We start from the raw sequence: 16420 nt of genomic DNA, 5'->3' as shown, positions 1-16420 counted from the left end.
GTCTTCTTTTGAATCGAGTGTATTCTGGTATGTTATGCTGTTGTCTCTACCGGCTTACTAGCTACCCGTCTTCATTTCGTTTATTTATTTGTGGTGTTTCCAGGTACCTTGGTTTCCCTGCACTCCTGGGGCCCTCGCCTCAGCAGGACCGCCCTGGTCCGTGTGGGTCCCCCTCCCAGCACTGCCTTTCAGAAAGTACCTCCCGGCCGAGAGCCGGCCCATCTCGGGACCCTCCTGGTCTGTTTCCCTTCTCCCAGGCACCCCAGCCCTTTCCAGGCCCGAAAGCAGTTATTTCCCGTTTTATGTAGAGTTTTCTGGTTGTTACGGTGAGAGGTTAAGTCTGGCTCTTGTTGCTGTATCATACCCTGGAATGTCATTTTATTTTTGAAATAAGCTATTAGGCTCTTGGCAGGCAAACGGGTTAAGCATTTGAAACTGGGGCTACCTGTGAAACCCTAGACATGTACCACCGTGGGTATCGCTTCGCCAAGTGCTAGGAGCACGGTGATCCGTTTCGAGCCTACCCGCGGCTGCGCGGGCAAACCTGGGATGTGCACTCTTTGCAGAAGTCTGTGTGGCACCGTTCGAACGATGGAGGCCTGATGTGGTCAGTGCTCTACGTCCACGTATCACTTAGTCTTCAGAGTAACCCCACGCAGAGGTCACGGGCAGCCCCCCTTTTACTGGTACGGGTGAGAGGACACCACGCCGAGGTGCAGGGACTTGTCCAGAGTCCTGTGGACAGCGTTGGCCTGAGCGGGAGTGAGCCACACCGAGTTGGGACCGGCCACAGTCCAGACCTGGGGCCCTCAGACTCTGTGCTGAGCTGACCGGTGCGACCAGCGAGGAGGTTTCCCCGACTCCCTGGAGGAGGCGGCTTCTGGGGCGGCGGGGGACGGAGCTCAGGTTGATAGTGTGGGGACTTCCACGCATGAAGTGCTGCGTTGTTTCCTGGGATAGCTGCTGTTGCCAGGACAAAGGATGATTACTTTCCCACCAGAGGTGGTTCCTAGAAACCCTCGCCCTCTCTCTACCGTCTCTCTTTCTCTTTCCCTCCTCCTTCCTGCCTTTCTGTTCTCACGCTTCCTTTTATTGATCTCCTTTGCCCCTTCTCCACCTGTCCAACATAGCAGAAGACCAATAGCAAAAAAAGAATGAAATGAAAACAGACCACATATACGCACCCCTACGTTCATGGCAGCATTACTTACAATAGCCAAGAGATGGAAGCACCCTAGGTGCCCGTGGATAGATGAGTGGATAAAGAAGCCGGGGTGCATATATACGACGCAATACTATGCAGCCACAAAAAAGGAACGGAGTCTTGCCATTTGTGACAACGTGGATGGGCCTAGAGCAGCCGTGGGCAAACTACGGCCCGCGGGCTAGATCTGGCCCGTTTGAAATGAATAAAACTAAAAAAAAAAAAAAAAAAAGACCTTACCCTTTTATGTAATGATGTTTACTTTGAATTTATATTAGTTCACACAAGCACTCCATCCATGCTTTTGTTCCAGCCCTCCGGCCCAGTTTAAGAACCCATTGTGGCCCTCGAGTCAAAAAGTTTGCCCACCCCTGGTCTAGAGGGTATTATGTTAAGTGAAGTAAGTCAGCTGGAGAAAGAAAGATATCGAATGATTTTATTTATACGTATTTGAAATCTAAAGAACAAATAGAAACAAACTTAGATACAGAGAACAAATCGACGGTTGCCAGAGGGGAGACGCGTAGGGGGTTGGACAGAAAAGAACGAGAAGGGGAACTAATATAATATCGTACGTCAACTCTAATCGGAAAAAGGTGTAATAACACACTTCTGGTGAGGCCGTGGGTCTGAGCGGGCACTTGCGAGACCGTTGCTGGCGGGAGCACGAATAGGGACCGCTCCAGCGCGGCTAATCTGTCAGGCCGAGTAAGACCTCGGCGCGTCTGCATGACCTTTGGCTCCGCAGGTTCACTCCGAGGCGCGTCTCCTGCGAACATGCCTGACCACGTGAGAAATGATGGGCGGAGAGGGCATGGCAGCAGTTTTGTAAAAGCGAAATATCTGCAACATCTCAAACGTTCATCATTAGGGAGCAGGTTACGGAGATTATGACGATGGGATACCCGGCAGCTATAGACGCAGCCAAGCGGTACCTGGCTGGTGCAGGGAGATCTCCAGGTGCCGCGTTGTGGGGAAAAGGCTGGTAGGGGCGGTGTGTCTGGCCTGGTGAAAAGAAGGGTTGGTATTTGAGCCTGGATGGACGTAACACAAGCACCTGTAATGAAGAGATCCAAAACGTCAGAGACTCTACACACAGACGCTTCACTCTCGTTCGGTGACAGGACAGGCGTCCCGGGTTCACGTCGGGCCTCCCCGCCATCCCTGTGCCAAGCTTTTCCCTTGCGGTGGTGCTGGTGTCCCTTAGGACTCGCAGTCCTCCGCATCCACTGGGTGAAAGAGGGCCAAGAGTCCCACTGATTTCTTAACAGCCCTGTGCCCAGAAATGACACACACCCTTTCCCCGAAAAGGTACCAGGAACCAAGAACTGGTTCCCGTGGGGCTGATGGTGGGGGTGCACAGCTGGGGAGGGGAGGGGCGGGGGCAGGAATGGGACTTCTTTCCATGTTTTTTGAACTTTGAACCATTTTCCATTCAAAGACATAGATGTAGATGGTGGCAGTGTAGTGGCAGAATGTCTTAAATGGGGTAAGAACCAAGGGTTTGGAATAATGTTTTTATTTCACTTGAAGTTATTATTATTATTATTTAAATATATTTTATTGATTTTTTACAGAGAGGAAGGGAGAGGGATAGAGAGTTAGAAACATCGATGAGAGAGAAACATCTACCAGCTGCCTCCTGCACACTCCGTATTGGGGATGTGCCTGCAACCAAGGTACATGCCCTTGACCGGAATTGAACCTGCGACCCTTGAGTCCGCAGGCTGATGCTCTATCCACTGAGCCAAATTGGTTAGGGCTATTATTATTTTTTAAATATATTTTTATTGATTTCAGAGAGGGAGGAAGAGGGAGAGAGAGAGAGAAACATCAATGATGAGAGAGAATCATTGATTGGCTGCCTCCTGCACGCCCCCTGCTGGGGATGGAGTCCGCAACCCCGGCATGTGCCCTTGACCGAAATCGAACCCGGGACCCTTCAGCTCGCAGGGTGACACTCTATCCACTGAGCCAAACCAGCCAGGGCCACTTGACATTATTTTAAATCTCACTTTAATTTTCAGTTGGTTTGTTTACAGTTAGATGTCCACAGAACCGTGGATCCAGGAAAACACTGACCGCCGTCTGGTGACAGAGCCAGGAATTTTTTTTTTCTATCATTTCACAATACGATACTTTTGAAAGTCTGAAAGCAATCCAACTATGAGAGGAGTTAAGATAGGATGTTCTTGCCCCGTATTTTCACATCTTCCGTCCAGTTTTCCTTTTTGTTCCCCTTTGAGTTAGGAGCCAGTTGCTCGGAACATTCCGTGAATTTCTCTTGGGCCACATTCATGATCCATTTGTCCTTTTGTCTAACGGACTCTTAACATTCAGGGCCCCACGGCTCTCCATGACCTAAGTGAACGGCGCCATTAATTAGTACAACAATGTTCTATTGGGCATGTCCGTGCTGAATTTAAATTGGGGGGTTGGAACTATTTTCAATATTCCTAAATCATTTTTCACTTAGAATTGTCTCTTTCTGTAAAGTTTTAAGCCAAGAAGTGAAGGTTCTAATTTGTTAAGTAGAGTTCAATGAAAATAAATATGTTTAAGGTTTATGTGGACTAGATAAATATATAATTAGCTAAACGTTTGTTTTGATTGATATTCATTCTTTCCTATTGGGGCTTGGAAGAGACGAAAGGGAGTGTTACTCACCGGGAATTTGGGCGAGTGATATGCAGCAAGGAGGGACCCTGACACCCTGTGGGAGTTTTCCGGGTTAGTATTGGTGTGCTTTCGCCCCTTCGTTTATGAGCTGGCTTTTCTGTTTTTATCATTTGAGATTGCCTTTGTTTTCGCGTGTCAAGGAGACTGTGTGTTCTGGATGTGTCAGAGTCATTGTTTTTGATCTCTGCCTTCCTAGGGACTTTCTCCTTATTTTATCCCACGCCTCTGCGTGGGGATGGTTTTATCTCCCGTGGAAACTTGTGCTTTCCAAGAAACATCCAGTAGCTGTTGAGACCTGTCTAAGGAAGTGATCAGGCCTTGGCTTCTAGAAATTTTAGATCCCAGTTTGCAGCCGCTATTCATTCAGGAACATCCTTTGAGCCTTGCACGTGGCTCCGCTGTCTGTACCCAATCTCATGTTTCTCCTTTCATGGTTTCATTTAAAGACATTATAATGTACCATTCAGGTTGTACAGGTCTATGAGTTTTGACAAATGCGTAACGTTGTACAACCGCCCCCAGAATCTAGATACGGAGCAGTTCATCACCTCCCCAAATTTTCTAGACCACCCCCTGTACCCCAACGCCTTCAGCCACTGACCTGTTTTCTGTTGCCATGGTTTCTTCTTTTCCAGAATGGCACCTAAGGGGAGCCATTCAGTGTGGAGCTTTGGAGTCTGTTTCCTTTCACTTCGCATCATGCACTGGAGGTTCACTCAGGGTGCTTGGTATCCATAACATTCCTTTTCATTGCAGAGTTCAGTTGTAGGATACACCGCAGTTTGCAAATGGAAGAACATCTGAGTTGTTTCTAGTTTTTGGATGCTGTGTATAAGGCTGCTGTAAATACCCATTTGCAGATGCTTGTGTGGATAGCTGGGATCAGTCACCCCCACCAGCACAGTAACTTCCTTATTCGCCTGTTGATTTAGAGGCACAGGGAGTCCAAACCATTGCACATGCTTCTCAGCCAATGAGAGTTCTGGCCACCAACACTGGGTGTTGTCAGCCTTTTTTTTTTTAAAAAAAAATATTTTTTTTATTGATTTCAGAGAGGAAGGGAGAGGGAGAGAGAAAGAGAAACATCAATGATGAGAGGGAATCGTTGATTGGCTGCCTCCTACATGCTCCCATACTGGGGATTGAGCCAGCAACCCGGGCATGTGCCCTGACCAGGAATCAAACCGTGACCTCCTGGTTCATAGGTCAACGCTCAACCACTGAGCCACGCTGGCTGGGCTGGTGTTGTCAGTCTTTTTAATCCTGCCATTCAAGTCCTTGAGCAGCGGGTATGTCAACGTGATTTAATTTACATGTGCATGAGGACCAGTGATGTTGAGCCTGTTTCATGTACCCATTGACCATTCACTTCTCTTCCTCTGTGAAGTGTTCCAGTGTTTTTGCCCATTCTTTAACCGGATGATTTCCTTTTAAACATTCTTTGTAAGAGTTTTTTTAGTGTATGTAGAAATTTTATACAAAGCCTTATTCCGATTTAAGTTTTATAATATTTTATCTGAGTCTGTCTTGAGTCTATTTTCTTGACAGTGTCTTTGGGTGCGCATAAGTTCTAAATTTTCTTTTTTTTTTAGGAGATCACATTTTCAAATCTCTTTTAGATACCACTTATATTTAACACTTGCAGAAGTTCTCATTGATATTTTATAAAAAGCAACACAGTTCTTCCTACTAATTTCTGAAAAATATTGTGGTGGGAAATTGGGATAGTTTGCCTTTGCTGGATGTTATAAATACATTCAGAAGTTAATCAGTATGCATGCTGTTTGCAGGGGTTCAAATATGGAAACAAGGTTAGACACATCCACAGTTATCTCGGGGAGCAGGAGTTGGGTCACTATTTTTTATTCTTTAAAGTCTGGAGAGATCGCACTTATGAAAGGAACCTGTTAGGCAAATTATTTCCCAATTTTTGTCCTTTAGCTTTTGTTCTGATTTGAGAAGTACTTTGTTTTTTTAAATGTAATTTAAGCTCCATGAAGGTAAATTGCTTTCAGACTGGAACACAATGATCTAGAATTAATCCAACAGGCAGAATACCTTCTGCCTGCTCCATTTTAACAGCTGCTGTGATAGAAAGTCCAGCTTCAGCTTATGGGAAGACATGAGGAAAGCGATGTTTTTTTCCCCCTGTAGTGTGTTACAGTAGTTCTTCGGCCCATCCTACACACCGACAGCGGAAAAATGGCATTAAAGAAGTAGCTAAAAACATACTATGGATGTTCATTCATTGAACTCCCTTCTCCCTCATCTTCCTCATTTCCCCTCCCTTCTCCCCTTTCCTCCTCCCTCCTGTTTTCCCTGCTTTTTTCTTTTTTTACTTCCCCCCTTCTTCTCCCTCCACCTTCCTCCTTCCTGCCTTTGTTCTTCCTTCTGAGCTCCCTGCATGCACCAGGCAGTGTGCTTGTGCCTGTCAGGGTAGCAGAGAACAAGACCTCTGTGGCCTGTCCATGTGCAGCTCGCACTGTAGTGGGGAGGTCGATGGTGAAGACGTAAACCTATGCACAGGGCCAGGTTTGGTGGTCATACGTGCAAAACAAAGTGTGTTTGTGTGCGTATGCGTGCGTTTGTGTTTGTGAGAGGGAATGGGTGAGACATGGAAGAGAGAATGAGAATGAGACTCAGAGAAGGCCTCAGGGCATTGGAGCTGAGCTCTGAAGGTGCACAAGATGCAGGGGAAGCCTGTTGGAGGAAGTGGGGGTAGCAACTTAGAAACCCCGAGGACAGATTCAGTTTGGTGTTGGAGAAAGTAGAATACAATAATTCGGTAGTTCTCTGGCCCATCCTGCACGTGGACGGACAATGGAAAAATTGCATGAAAGGTTTCAAGTTGGATGGTCATTCATTCAACTCCCCTCTTCCTCACCTTCCTCAGTGGCACCCCAAGAAGCCCACTTCCCCAGAGGCACCCCACCGATGACACAGTGAGGTAGAGAGTCCCCTCTCCAACTTCTCCTGCTTGTCCGCTTCTTGAATTTCCCACCTGCTTCCCGTGTCAGCCTCGTCTCAAGACCTGGCTGAGATGAGTGGGGCCGAGTTCCTGCTGCCGGTCTGCCTCCAGCCCCAGCGAGTCGGCCTTGCTGACTTCACTAAGTAGTCGTCCTAATGCTTTCCTTTCGGTTCCAGGGAACGACCGTTTACCATTTTCAAAGGTCACATTCCTGGAACTATGGAGGGGAACTTACAGAGCAGTATCAGGCTAATTCGAGTTACATGACTCTTACCTTTATTTATTTTTTATTTTTTAAATCGAAGAGTAGAGAATACATCCTCATTCTTTTGTAAAAATATATAAATTTTATTGTTTTGTTTGTTTTTTTTTTTTACAGAGAGGAAGGGAGAGGAATAGAGGGTTAGAAACATCGATGAGAGAGAAACATAGATCAGCTGCCTCCTGCACACCCCCTACTGGGGATGTGCCCGCAACCAAGGTACATGCCCTTGACCAGAATCGAACCTGGGACCCTTGAGTCCGCAGGCCGACGCTCTATCCACTGAGCCAAACCGGTCAGGGCAATGACTCTAATGAAAACCTTGCCAAAGCCATTTCCTTTGTCTCAGTTCTACCTGGGGGACTCTGGTCTCCCTTCTTCCTTATACTTTTTGTGAGTCCTTCCTTTTTCAGTTCCCTTCTGTGACTTACGTTTCTTCCAGCAATTCTTGGTTGTTGTTGTTAATCCTCACCCGGGGATATTTTTCCCTGGATTTTTAGAGAGAGGGGAAGAGAGGTGGAGAGGCAGAGAGAGAGAAACATCGATGTGAGAGAGACACATCAATCGGCTGCCTTCCGTAGGCGCTCTGTCAAGGGCTGGGGATCTAGCCTGCAGCCGCAGTCCTCGCCCTTGACCGGAATCGAACCCGAGACCCTTTAGTCTGAGAGCCTACGCTCTAACCACTGAGAAACCCGGCTAGGGCTCTTCCGGCAATTCTTCAATGATCTTGACTTTTTCATTGTTTTTTACTGTCCTGTTCAACTTCATTCATTCATTTAGGCTTGACTGTGTAATGGGCATTAAGCTATGCACTAGGTTTGCAAATGGGGTGCGAGACATAGATCGGGTAATTAGAGTGTTCTGAGTACTTTGAGAGAGGCGTGTTGGAAAGGTGATGTAAGTAAACATTCATTCGGCAAATACGTAATGACCTCCTACTGTGTGCCAGGCACTGTGCGATGGGGGTAGTATTGTGGCCGTACAGCGCTGACTGTTTAAAGCTGAGGAGCATCGAGTCAGGAAGGAGCCAGGTTTGGGGCTGGGTTACCTGCTCTGCCAGGAGGCATTTGGTGGGGACTCTGAGGTAGTAAGTGGTGAGAGAAAAGGGCTAGAAAGGTTGTCAAAGTCCTTCTGTCTTTTAAGGGAGTTTTGTCCTGTTTCTGAGAACAGAGTGTTTATTAGCCCCGTGACGACCCTTACCGACATACCCATGCTACCCGCCTCTCTCATTTCTGTGCTCATTCTTCTGCTCGCTGTAGTGACCAGTGGCTCTAGGTCACAGCCGTGGGCAAACTACGGCCCGCGGGCCGGATCCGGCCCGTTTGAAATGAATAAAACTAAAAAAAAAAAAGACCGTACCCTTTTATGTAATGATGTTTACTTTGAATTTATATGAGTTCACACAAACACTCCAACAATGCTTTTGTTCCGGCCCTCCGGTCCAGTTTAAGAACCCATTGTGGCCCTCGAGTCAAAAAGTTTGCCCACCCCTGCCCTAGGTGGTGGTGACCACTAGCACTGCTGAGCATGCGTTTGTAAAAAGTGGGAGGGGGGTGGCCAGTACAGACGGAACCCCAGAGCCAGGAGGCAGGTATGTGGTGCCCTTGCTTTCCCTGGGGTATTGCCCTCTAGGATGTAATTAGCTTCTTGAAGTCTGCGTTTTTTACTGTTTCTAAGGTAGGGGAGGAAGAAGTTAAAGTACAAACACGTGACTTTGACAGTACCCTGTGGGGGGTAAGATTTCCATTTATTGCCCACCCTGAAATTTTTTATTCTTTTCCTTTAGGTTTCTTGCTATTTAAAGATTTTTGTTTGAATGAAATTAATGAAGCTGTACCTCAGGTGAAGTTTTATGAAGAGGTAAGAAGTAACTGTTTTACTGCTGCTTTTACTTCAAAAGCACATTTCAGCTGTACTTTGGAAAACATTTAAGACGGCCCGAGCATCTCGCAGATACTTAGAAACCCATGGAATGCACTTAGTAACACAGGATAAGCTACGCGGTGTATTCGCGATGCTGACCTCTACACGAATCCGATTTTTGCAAAGGCCCCGGGGTGCTGCAGAAGTAGGGAGGGGTAGTGGGGCTAAAACCCCAGAGCAGGGCGGCTCCTTCCGAGGTGCCCCGAGGATTCCCAGCCGTTTCATTTTCCGCAGAAGCTCGCGGATTCTGGAGACGCAAGCTGATGCGAGGGCTGGCCACCTCCGGGTGAGAGAGACTGGCGGTTTTCTGGTCACACATCGCTGGAGTGACAAATGGGAGGCTTGGTGGAGGGGGGGGGAGGGGAGCCGAAGCGATGGGCTGGAAGCTGTGGGAGACACACTGAAGCCTCCCACAGCCGTGCAGCGGTATTGACATGAAGTCCTGCTGTGGGCAGCAATCTGAAACCAGACGGGCAAGAAACACCAGCCCCAGGGGATGCTCTGTTGACACGGAAGAGCTGTTGCTACTTATCCCCTGGGGCAGCGGTTGATTCTGGGCATAACAGAGTCCAGGCTGGGCCCTTGGCAGAAAGCTGCTTCTGGGAGAAAAAGAGCCAGAAGAGGTTTCTGGGGCTAAAGTAAAAAAAACAAGTGGGGCTGGAGAACCCCCAAGCAGGTGGTGAGTCTCGCTCTCAAGACAGATGCCAGGTTTTGAACACGAGTCGGGCAGGAGGCAGAGAGCTGCTCTGAAAACCCTGAAAGGCAGGAGTAATTTCAGTGAACTCCACGGAGAGCCACACCTTAGGGCAGCGGTTCTCAACCTGTGGGGCGCGACCCCTTTGGGGGTCGAACGACCCTTTCACAGGGGTCGCCTAAGACCATCGGAAAACACATCTATAATTACATACTGTTTTTGTGATGAATCACTGTGCTTTAATGATATTCAATGTGTAACCATGAAAATACATCCTGCCTATCAGATATTTCCATGACGATTCATAACAGTAGCAACATTACAGTGATGAAGTAGCAGCGAAAATAATTTTATGGTTGGGGATCACCACAACATGAGGAACTGTATTAAAGGGTCGCGGCATGAGGAAGGTTGAGAACCACTGCCTTAGGGACAGGGACAAGCAAGAGGCAGACCGAGTCCTACAAAAATGGCAGCTCAGACCAATCTCAGCTCAATCTCTCTCTTAAAAAAAAGTGTTTTTATTGATCTCAGAGAGAGGAAGGGAGAGGGAGAGAGAATCATTGATCGGCTGCCTCCTGCCGCCCCCCCCACTGGGGATCGAGCCACAACCCGGGCATGTGCCCTGACCGGGAATCCAACCGTGACCTCCTGGTTCACGGGTTGACGCTCAACCACTGAGCCACACCGGCCGGGCTCCCCCCGGGTTTCCATAGCTAAGAATGCGTGTGACAGCAGTGCCTGTCTCTTAGGGTTGTCGTGTGTGAATGCAACATACCGGAACGGTACCTGACATGCAGGCACTTGCTGCTTTACACACTTGTTCGTTCCAGTTAGATTTGGAGGCAGCGTAGAAAAATACGGATTTGATGCCTAGATTTAGAAATAAATCATAGGAAACAGAAAATAAACGGAAGATCAGAGGCCAAGTTACCATCTAGAAATTTCTTGACTCATTCAACCAGTAGTCCTCAGACACCAGTGCTCGGAGGCACTGGTGGGCTGAACAAAACAGGCAGAGTGCTTGCTCTCTTTTCGTTCCTATTTTTGTTGAGAGAAGCGACAATAAACAAGGAATCAACAGGAAATACATCAGGAAGTAATGACTGCCGTAGGCAGTGACCCACGACAGATTGCAAACGTAGGAACTCTATCAGGAAGGAATAACCGTTGCACAGCGACTCCGAACAGACTCCGGGCTGACGGCCTGTGCCTGGGTGGCCACGGGGAGTGCCGGGTCAGAGCCTGCCTCCGAGGCAGCGGCCTCTAAACCGAGACTCGAATGGCGAGGAAGGTCGTCCTTCTGAAGGTGGGAGCAGGGTGGCGGTGGGGAGACCATTTGGGGCTGACGGCATGGCTGAGGTGTAGCCCCTGATGTGTGCGAAAGACCTCGGGGTGCTTGAGGAACCGAGAGACGAGTGTGGCGTGTTGGGCATGGGTGAGAGGGGTGGCGTCGTGTGCGATCAGTCCAGAGACCTGGTTTGGGGGCCAGAGTAACAGATTTAGATTTGATTCTAAAGCCCCATGGGAAATTTAAGGTGAAGAGTCTATAAATATCCATTAGGTCAGAGTGGCAGTAATTGGGTATGATAGGTGTCCCCCCCGAACCCCTTCCCTCCCCCCCGCCCCGGGAGGATTGCTCTGTTAGCAGCTAGTTGGCTGTTACCTGAAGCATAGCCTGGGTTTGTGATATATTTTGAGTATAAAGCCAACATGATTGGCCGATGAATTGGATTTCAGGGGTCGGGGGCGTCGGGGGGTGGGGACAGGAGTGTGAGCAAAAGAGCAGAATCAATGGTGACTATTCCTTTTTGGCAGAAGCTACTAGGAGTATGACTTTCGTACTTTTGTGATAAAGAGAATGAGGGTAGAGCGAGTGTGGCTGGGGTGGGCAGGATGTGGACATGTCAGAGTAGGTAGGTAACTCCTTCGAACCTGGAGCTCAGGGGGACAGGCGAGCCGCAGAGATCCACGCTTCGGCAGGGAAGGGCATTGGTCTCTGAATCTGTGGGACCGAGCGGTTGTGCCCGAGGAGAATATTGTGGGTGAAGGGCGTGGCCCCAGCACCCCGCTCCGACTAGGCGAAGTAGAGGCCATTCGCGATGGTGCTGGCCCATCCCACTGGGATGGCCGAGGAACGAACCAGGGGCGAGAACGTGGAGACCACGGCGCCCGTAGACCAAACGCGCTTGCTCTTGGGGTCCTGGGTGTTCAGGCTAATGGGGTATTTAGGCTGTGAGCGGTGTAACCACCAAAGCAGAGGGGGACCCAGGTGCTCGAGGCTCTTACCTTGCCTACTAAGGGTTTCCTTTTCTGTTGTCCAAGCTGAAGTTTCTGAAACACAAGGCTCTTAACCAAGGCAGTGTCGTGGTTCAGATGTCACTTGCCCAGGACACGAGCCTGTCCGGCGTAGCTGGCTTATTCCAGTTCTCGCCAAGCTTCCATAGAATCAGCATTAGCGGAACCAGGTGCCACCTGCTTGAAAGGGCCCCTGGAACTCAGACATAGGTGTCACCCCACTTGTTTTCAAGGACAATAATTTCGGGCAGGCTTATTATTCTTCGAGTTTGCTCAGATGTTTAGGCAGAAACACTGGCCTCGGGTTCACCGGCGGGCTACCCGTGTCATCCTCGCATCCTGGCGTTCGCCCGCCCCAAACAGAACAACCGGAGGAACCCCCCCCAAACCAGAAGCCGGCGTTTATTTCCCGGCTCTGCTTCTGGTGCCGGTGTCTGGTTTCTGTGCCTTGCAGCGGCCCTGGTCGCATCTGGCCTGAAGTTTGACCCTTTAGACTTGCCCTGCCGAGGGAGGGTGAGCCCAGGCCCTTGAACCTGGGAGGGTGAGCCCAGGCCCTTTGATCATTGCTGGGTCACGTCTTCATGAAGACCGCCTTTCCCTCTGGGATGGGGCCCGGGCCTACCCCCGCCTGCCTGCCTGCCTTTGTGGCAGGTTTTAGCCTCTGTTCCAAGAAGACTCCGTGGTGGATTTGCGAAGCGCAGCCTTTCGGTGTAACACCGATGGCGCTTCCGGCCAATGGAGAGGACCCCAGTCGCTTCTCGGGGGCCTCGGGGGGACCCCAGCCTTTCACATCCCCCCTCTCTCTGCCCTTTCCTCATCAGAAATTCTTACAGGATTGACTGTGATTTCAGACCTGTCCAACCCTGACAATATAGGAAACGGGTCACGCTTCTTTCCATTGATTCATACTCTCCCCTGGGAGGACTTAGCCTCACCTCTTACTATTCGAGAATAAAGAGCTTTCAGTTACTATGGAAGTCAGTGGAGCCACTGGCTACCTGGGGGAAACACCCCCCCCCCCCCCTTAATAACTCACACATAGTAATTAGTCATTAAAATGGAGATCTCTGCTAGCCTCCTGCTAGCTCCACATGTCATCTGTGTTTTCATTCTCTTTCTGTCTTTTGGACTAAAGGTATTTCTGTAAGTAAATAAAAAAAACGCTTCTCTGACCTAGGAGCTTCCGTTATCAGGTTAGAATGACCAGGGCTGTTTCCACGTGAGGCGCGTATTTCTAAAGCACATTTTATTTTTGGGCCCCTCTCAACACTGGTCGGGTTACCTTCCCTCAGTTAGCAAGTCCACCCTTTGGGGTGATCTTTCTGTTAATACTTTCATAGTGCGGAAGGGGTTCCAATGCTTTCATCTACAGCTAACGCCTTTCCAAAATACTTAGTTGATTTAAAAAAAATTCTCTCTGCAGGAGCCCTGACCAGATCTATGCATTTTCTCCTGTTAGTTTTGCAATGCTGTCATTGAGCAAGAACGACCTCATAACTCTTAGGCCTGAATTACAGCCAGATGGAACTTGCTCGCGCTTTGGAGAGGAGAGTTGGCAAGCGCGAGTGGCCCGTGGCTGGTAGAGTGTAAGATAATTGTAACCATGGCAGCATTTGTTTCCCAATATTGTGTTTCTAAATTTAAGTGACGAGCTTCATCATTGGAAACATACCATTGGTCATTTCCCCGTTGACTTTAATGATCCCAACTTCATTCCGACAACCTTAGGAGCCGTTGTTTCCCGTGGAATAGCCCGGTCCGTAATTTGCCTGGCCTCGCGTTTTCTGCCCAGGCCAGTGATGCCTTTTAATCAAGCGGGTTTCTAGGAAGACGCAGCTAACAACGATCGCTTTTTGAAACCTAGATAAAAGAATACGAAAAGCTTGATAATGAGGAAGATCGCCTGAGTCGAAGTCGGCAGATTTATGACACCTACATCATGAAGGAGCTGCTGTCTTGTTCGCATGTGAGTGTTGCCTGTCGGGTCTGTCACTGCCGTGTGGAGCGGCGCGAGGCCGCCTTCAGGGCCCAGGATGCGAGTCAGGCAGGAGGGAGGCGTTCACAGGCCAACTGAGGCTCATCCAGGAGGGAACCCGTTCTCTCTGCTTTGTGGTTTGTTTCCTGATAATCCCGACACAGTGCCCATTGCTGCACATACTCCTTTTATTACTGATTTTAAAAGGCGGGGGAGGGGGGTGAGAGAGAGAGAGAGAGAGAGAGAGAGAGAGAGAGAGAGAGAGAGAAACATTGATGTGAGAGGGTAACATCAATGGGCTGCCTCCTGCGTGTAACCCGTGCCATGTGCCCTGCTTGGGAATCGAACCAGCGACCTCTTGGCGCATGGGATGATGCTCAACCAACTAAGCCACACCAGCCAGGGCTCCATGTACTCTTGATATATATATATATTTCCAAAAAGTAAATGCTTTCACTGCAAAAATGGATGAATAGCGAATTCAGAGCAATAGGAGAAAAGGGTAGCCTCAATTCTAGACTTTCTCAAGAAAATTAAGCTTGAAATAACTACATTATTTTAGTGTAGTTATACTTTCGCAATTAGACTAATGAGATATTGGCAAATATAAGTCTTAAGTGGCTTCTTTGGATTTATAGGGAGGATTGCAATTATATTAATTGTGTTCATTAATTGTTAAATAATGGTTGAAATTCTTTTTCTTATAAATCAGATAAACAGTTTAATTCGGTCATTAGAATAAACTAGGTTCCTAGGAAATTATTCCACCAGGAGTGAGATTACATGGAAAAATTTACCATGGGATCTCTCTACATTAAGACTGTCGTTGTTTTTTTAAATATGTTTTTATTGATTCCAGAAAGGAAGGGAGAGGGAAAGAGAGATAGAAACATCAATGATGAGAGAGAATCATTGATCCGCTGCCTCCTGCACGCTCTCCACTGGGGATCGATCCCACAACCCGGGCTTGTGCTCTGGCTGGGAATCGAACTGTGACCTCCTGGTTTGTAAGTTGACGCTCAACTACTGAACCATACCGGCCGGGCCTAAAGCCTTTCTTTCTTCTTCTTTTTTTTTTAAAGTCTTTATTGTTGAAAGTATTACATATGTCCCCTATTGACCCCCTCCAGCCCGCCCCCACCCTCCGCCCCAGGCCCTCACTGCCCCATCGTCTGTGCCCATGGGCCATGCATATATGCATATAAAGGTCCTTGGTTGATTACCTTCCACCCACCCACTGTGGCTACAGCAGGGCTTTCCCTTGACCTAGAGCCTTTCACCGCCCTGGCTCCGTTTGCAGTCCTGGCATTTAATTCTGAGGCTGTTTGCACGCATTCATTTTCTCTCACATAGATAATTCAGTTTCATAGGAATTGTACATTTGTAAGACCCCATTATCAGCTCATCGAGGGATATTTTCAGTTCATCAGCTGATGATAAGGAAGATTGTCTAAACTTCTTTTTCTCACAGGGATCTTGAATTCTTGTGGGATTCGATATCAGCCAGCTCCCCCCATTTTTCCCAACGTGTGGTGTCTAGGAATCCTCAGAGGAACACATTTGTTCAGATCTTTTTTAGCGAACGCACGTTACTATAATGTCCTTAGTTATGTTTCTAGGTTGCTGTTGAATACATGTTGTGTTAAATTTGCGTTGTGATGTTATATGACATAGAGGTTGGTTATGGTTGATAGTTGTTGAAAACAATGTTGTTTCTGATTTTTAAAAGCCATTCTCGAAGCAAGCTGTGGACCACGTGCAATATCTTCTGTCCAAGAAACAAGTGACGTCCGCGCTCTTCCAGGTGAGGCAAAAGCGTTTCGCGGTGGGAGCATCTACTTTGCTTAGCAGCTGGACTTGGTGGCGTTTTCTTCCCATGTGTGTAGCTAGCGGAGGACCTGACGTGTCAGGCTGTTCTTATCTGGAGCAGCTGAAGTTTAATATTGCCTGTCTCCTCATTGAAATGTACTTTTTTTGGTGGTGTTGTTAATCCTCACCCGAGGATGTCTTCTCCATTGATTTTAGAGAGAGTAGAAGAAGGGAGGGAGGGAGGAAAGGGAAGAGAAAGAACATTGACATGAGAGAGACACATCAACTGATTGTCTCCCGCATGTGCCCCGAACGGAATTTGTCTCCTTTCCTTTCAGCCATACATAGAAGAAATCTGTGAAAGTCTTCGAGGCAACATTTTTCAAAAATTTATGGAAAGGTACGAAACTCTCCCCATATATGTGTGTGTGTGTGTGTGTATGTACATATATACATATATAATATCCTTTCCTGTGATATTTGATGTGCAACATTTTAGTATTAGAATAATATATATATCTACACTAATAAAAGAGAAACGTGCAAATTGGTGTCACTCCGCTATACCCACCAGCCAATCAGGGCGACTATGCAAATTAACCCAACAA

General features: G+C 48.1%; 1 protein-coding gene across 7 annotated transcripts in view; it reads left to right on the top strand.

Annotated features, from left to right (window-relative positions):
- Window positions 1–16420, top strand: part of GRK3 (G protein-coupled receptor kinase 3) — a 79023-nt gene that overhangs the window by 27416 nt on the left and 35187 nt on the right. For 5 of the 7 annotated variants that reach the window (XM_036353920.1, XM_036353918.1, XM_036353919.1 and 2 more), the window contains exons 3-6: window positions 8900–8973; window positions 13893–13994; window positions 15733–15807; window positions 16151–16212. In XM_036353920.1, the coding sequence (XP_036209813.1) occupies window positions 8900–8973; window positions 13893–13994; window positions 15733–15807; window positions 16151–16212 (313 nt within the window). Of the gene's footprint in view, window positions 1–3910; window positions 3935–8899; window positions 8974–13892; window positions 13995–15732; window positions 15808–16150; window positions 16213–16420 lie in introns of those variants that run through there. The other 2 variants (XM_036353921.1, XM_036353923.1) reach the window with 2 other exon arrangements.

This window comes from Myotis myotis, unplaced genomic scaffold (assembly GCF_014108235.1).
Source record: "Myotis myotis isolate mMyoMyo1 unplaced genomic scaffold, mMyoMyo1.p scaffold_m19_p_20, whole genome shotgun sequence".
Taxonomy (NCBI): Eukaryota; Metazoa; Chordata; class Mammalia; order Chiroptera; family Vespertilionidae; genus Myotis; species Myotis myotis.
Note: the sequence above shows the minus strand (reverse complement) of the source record. Positions and strands in the feature narration are given on the sequence as shown.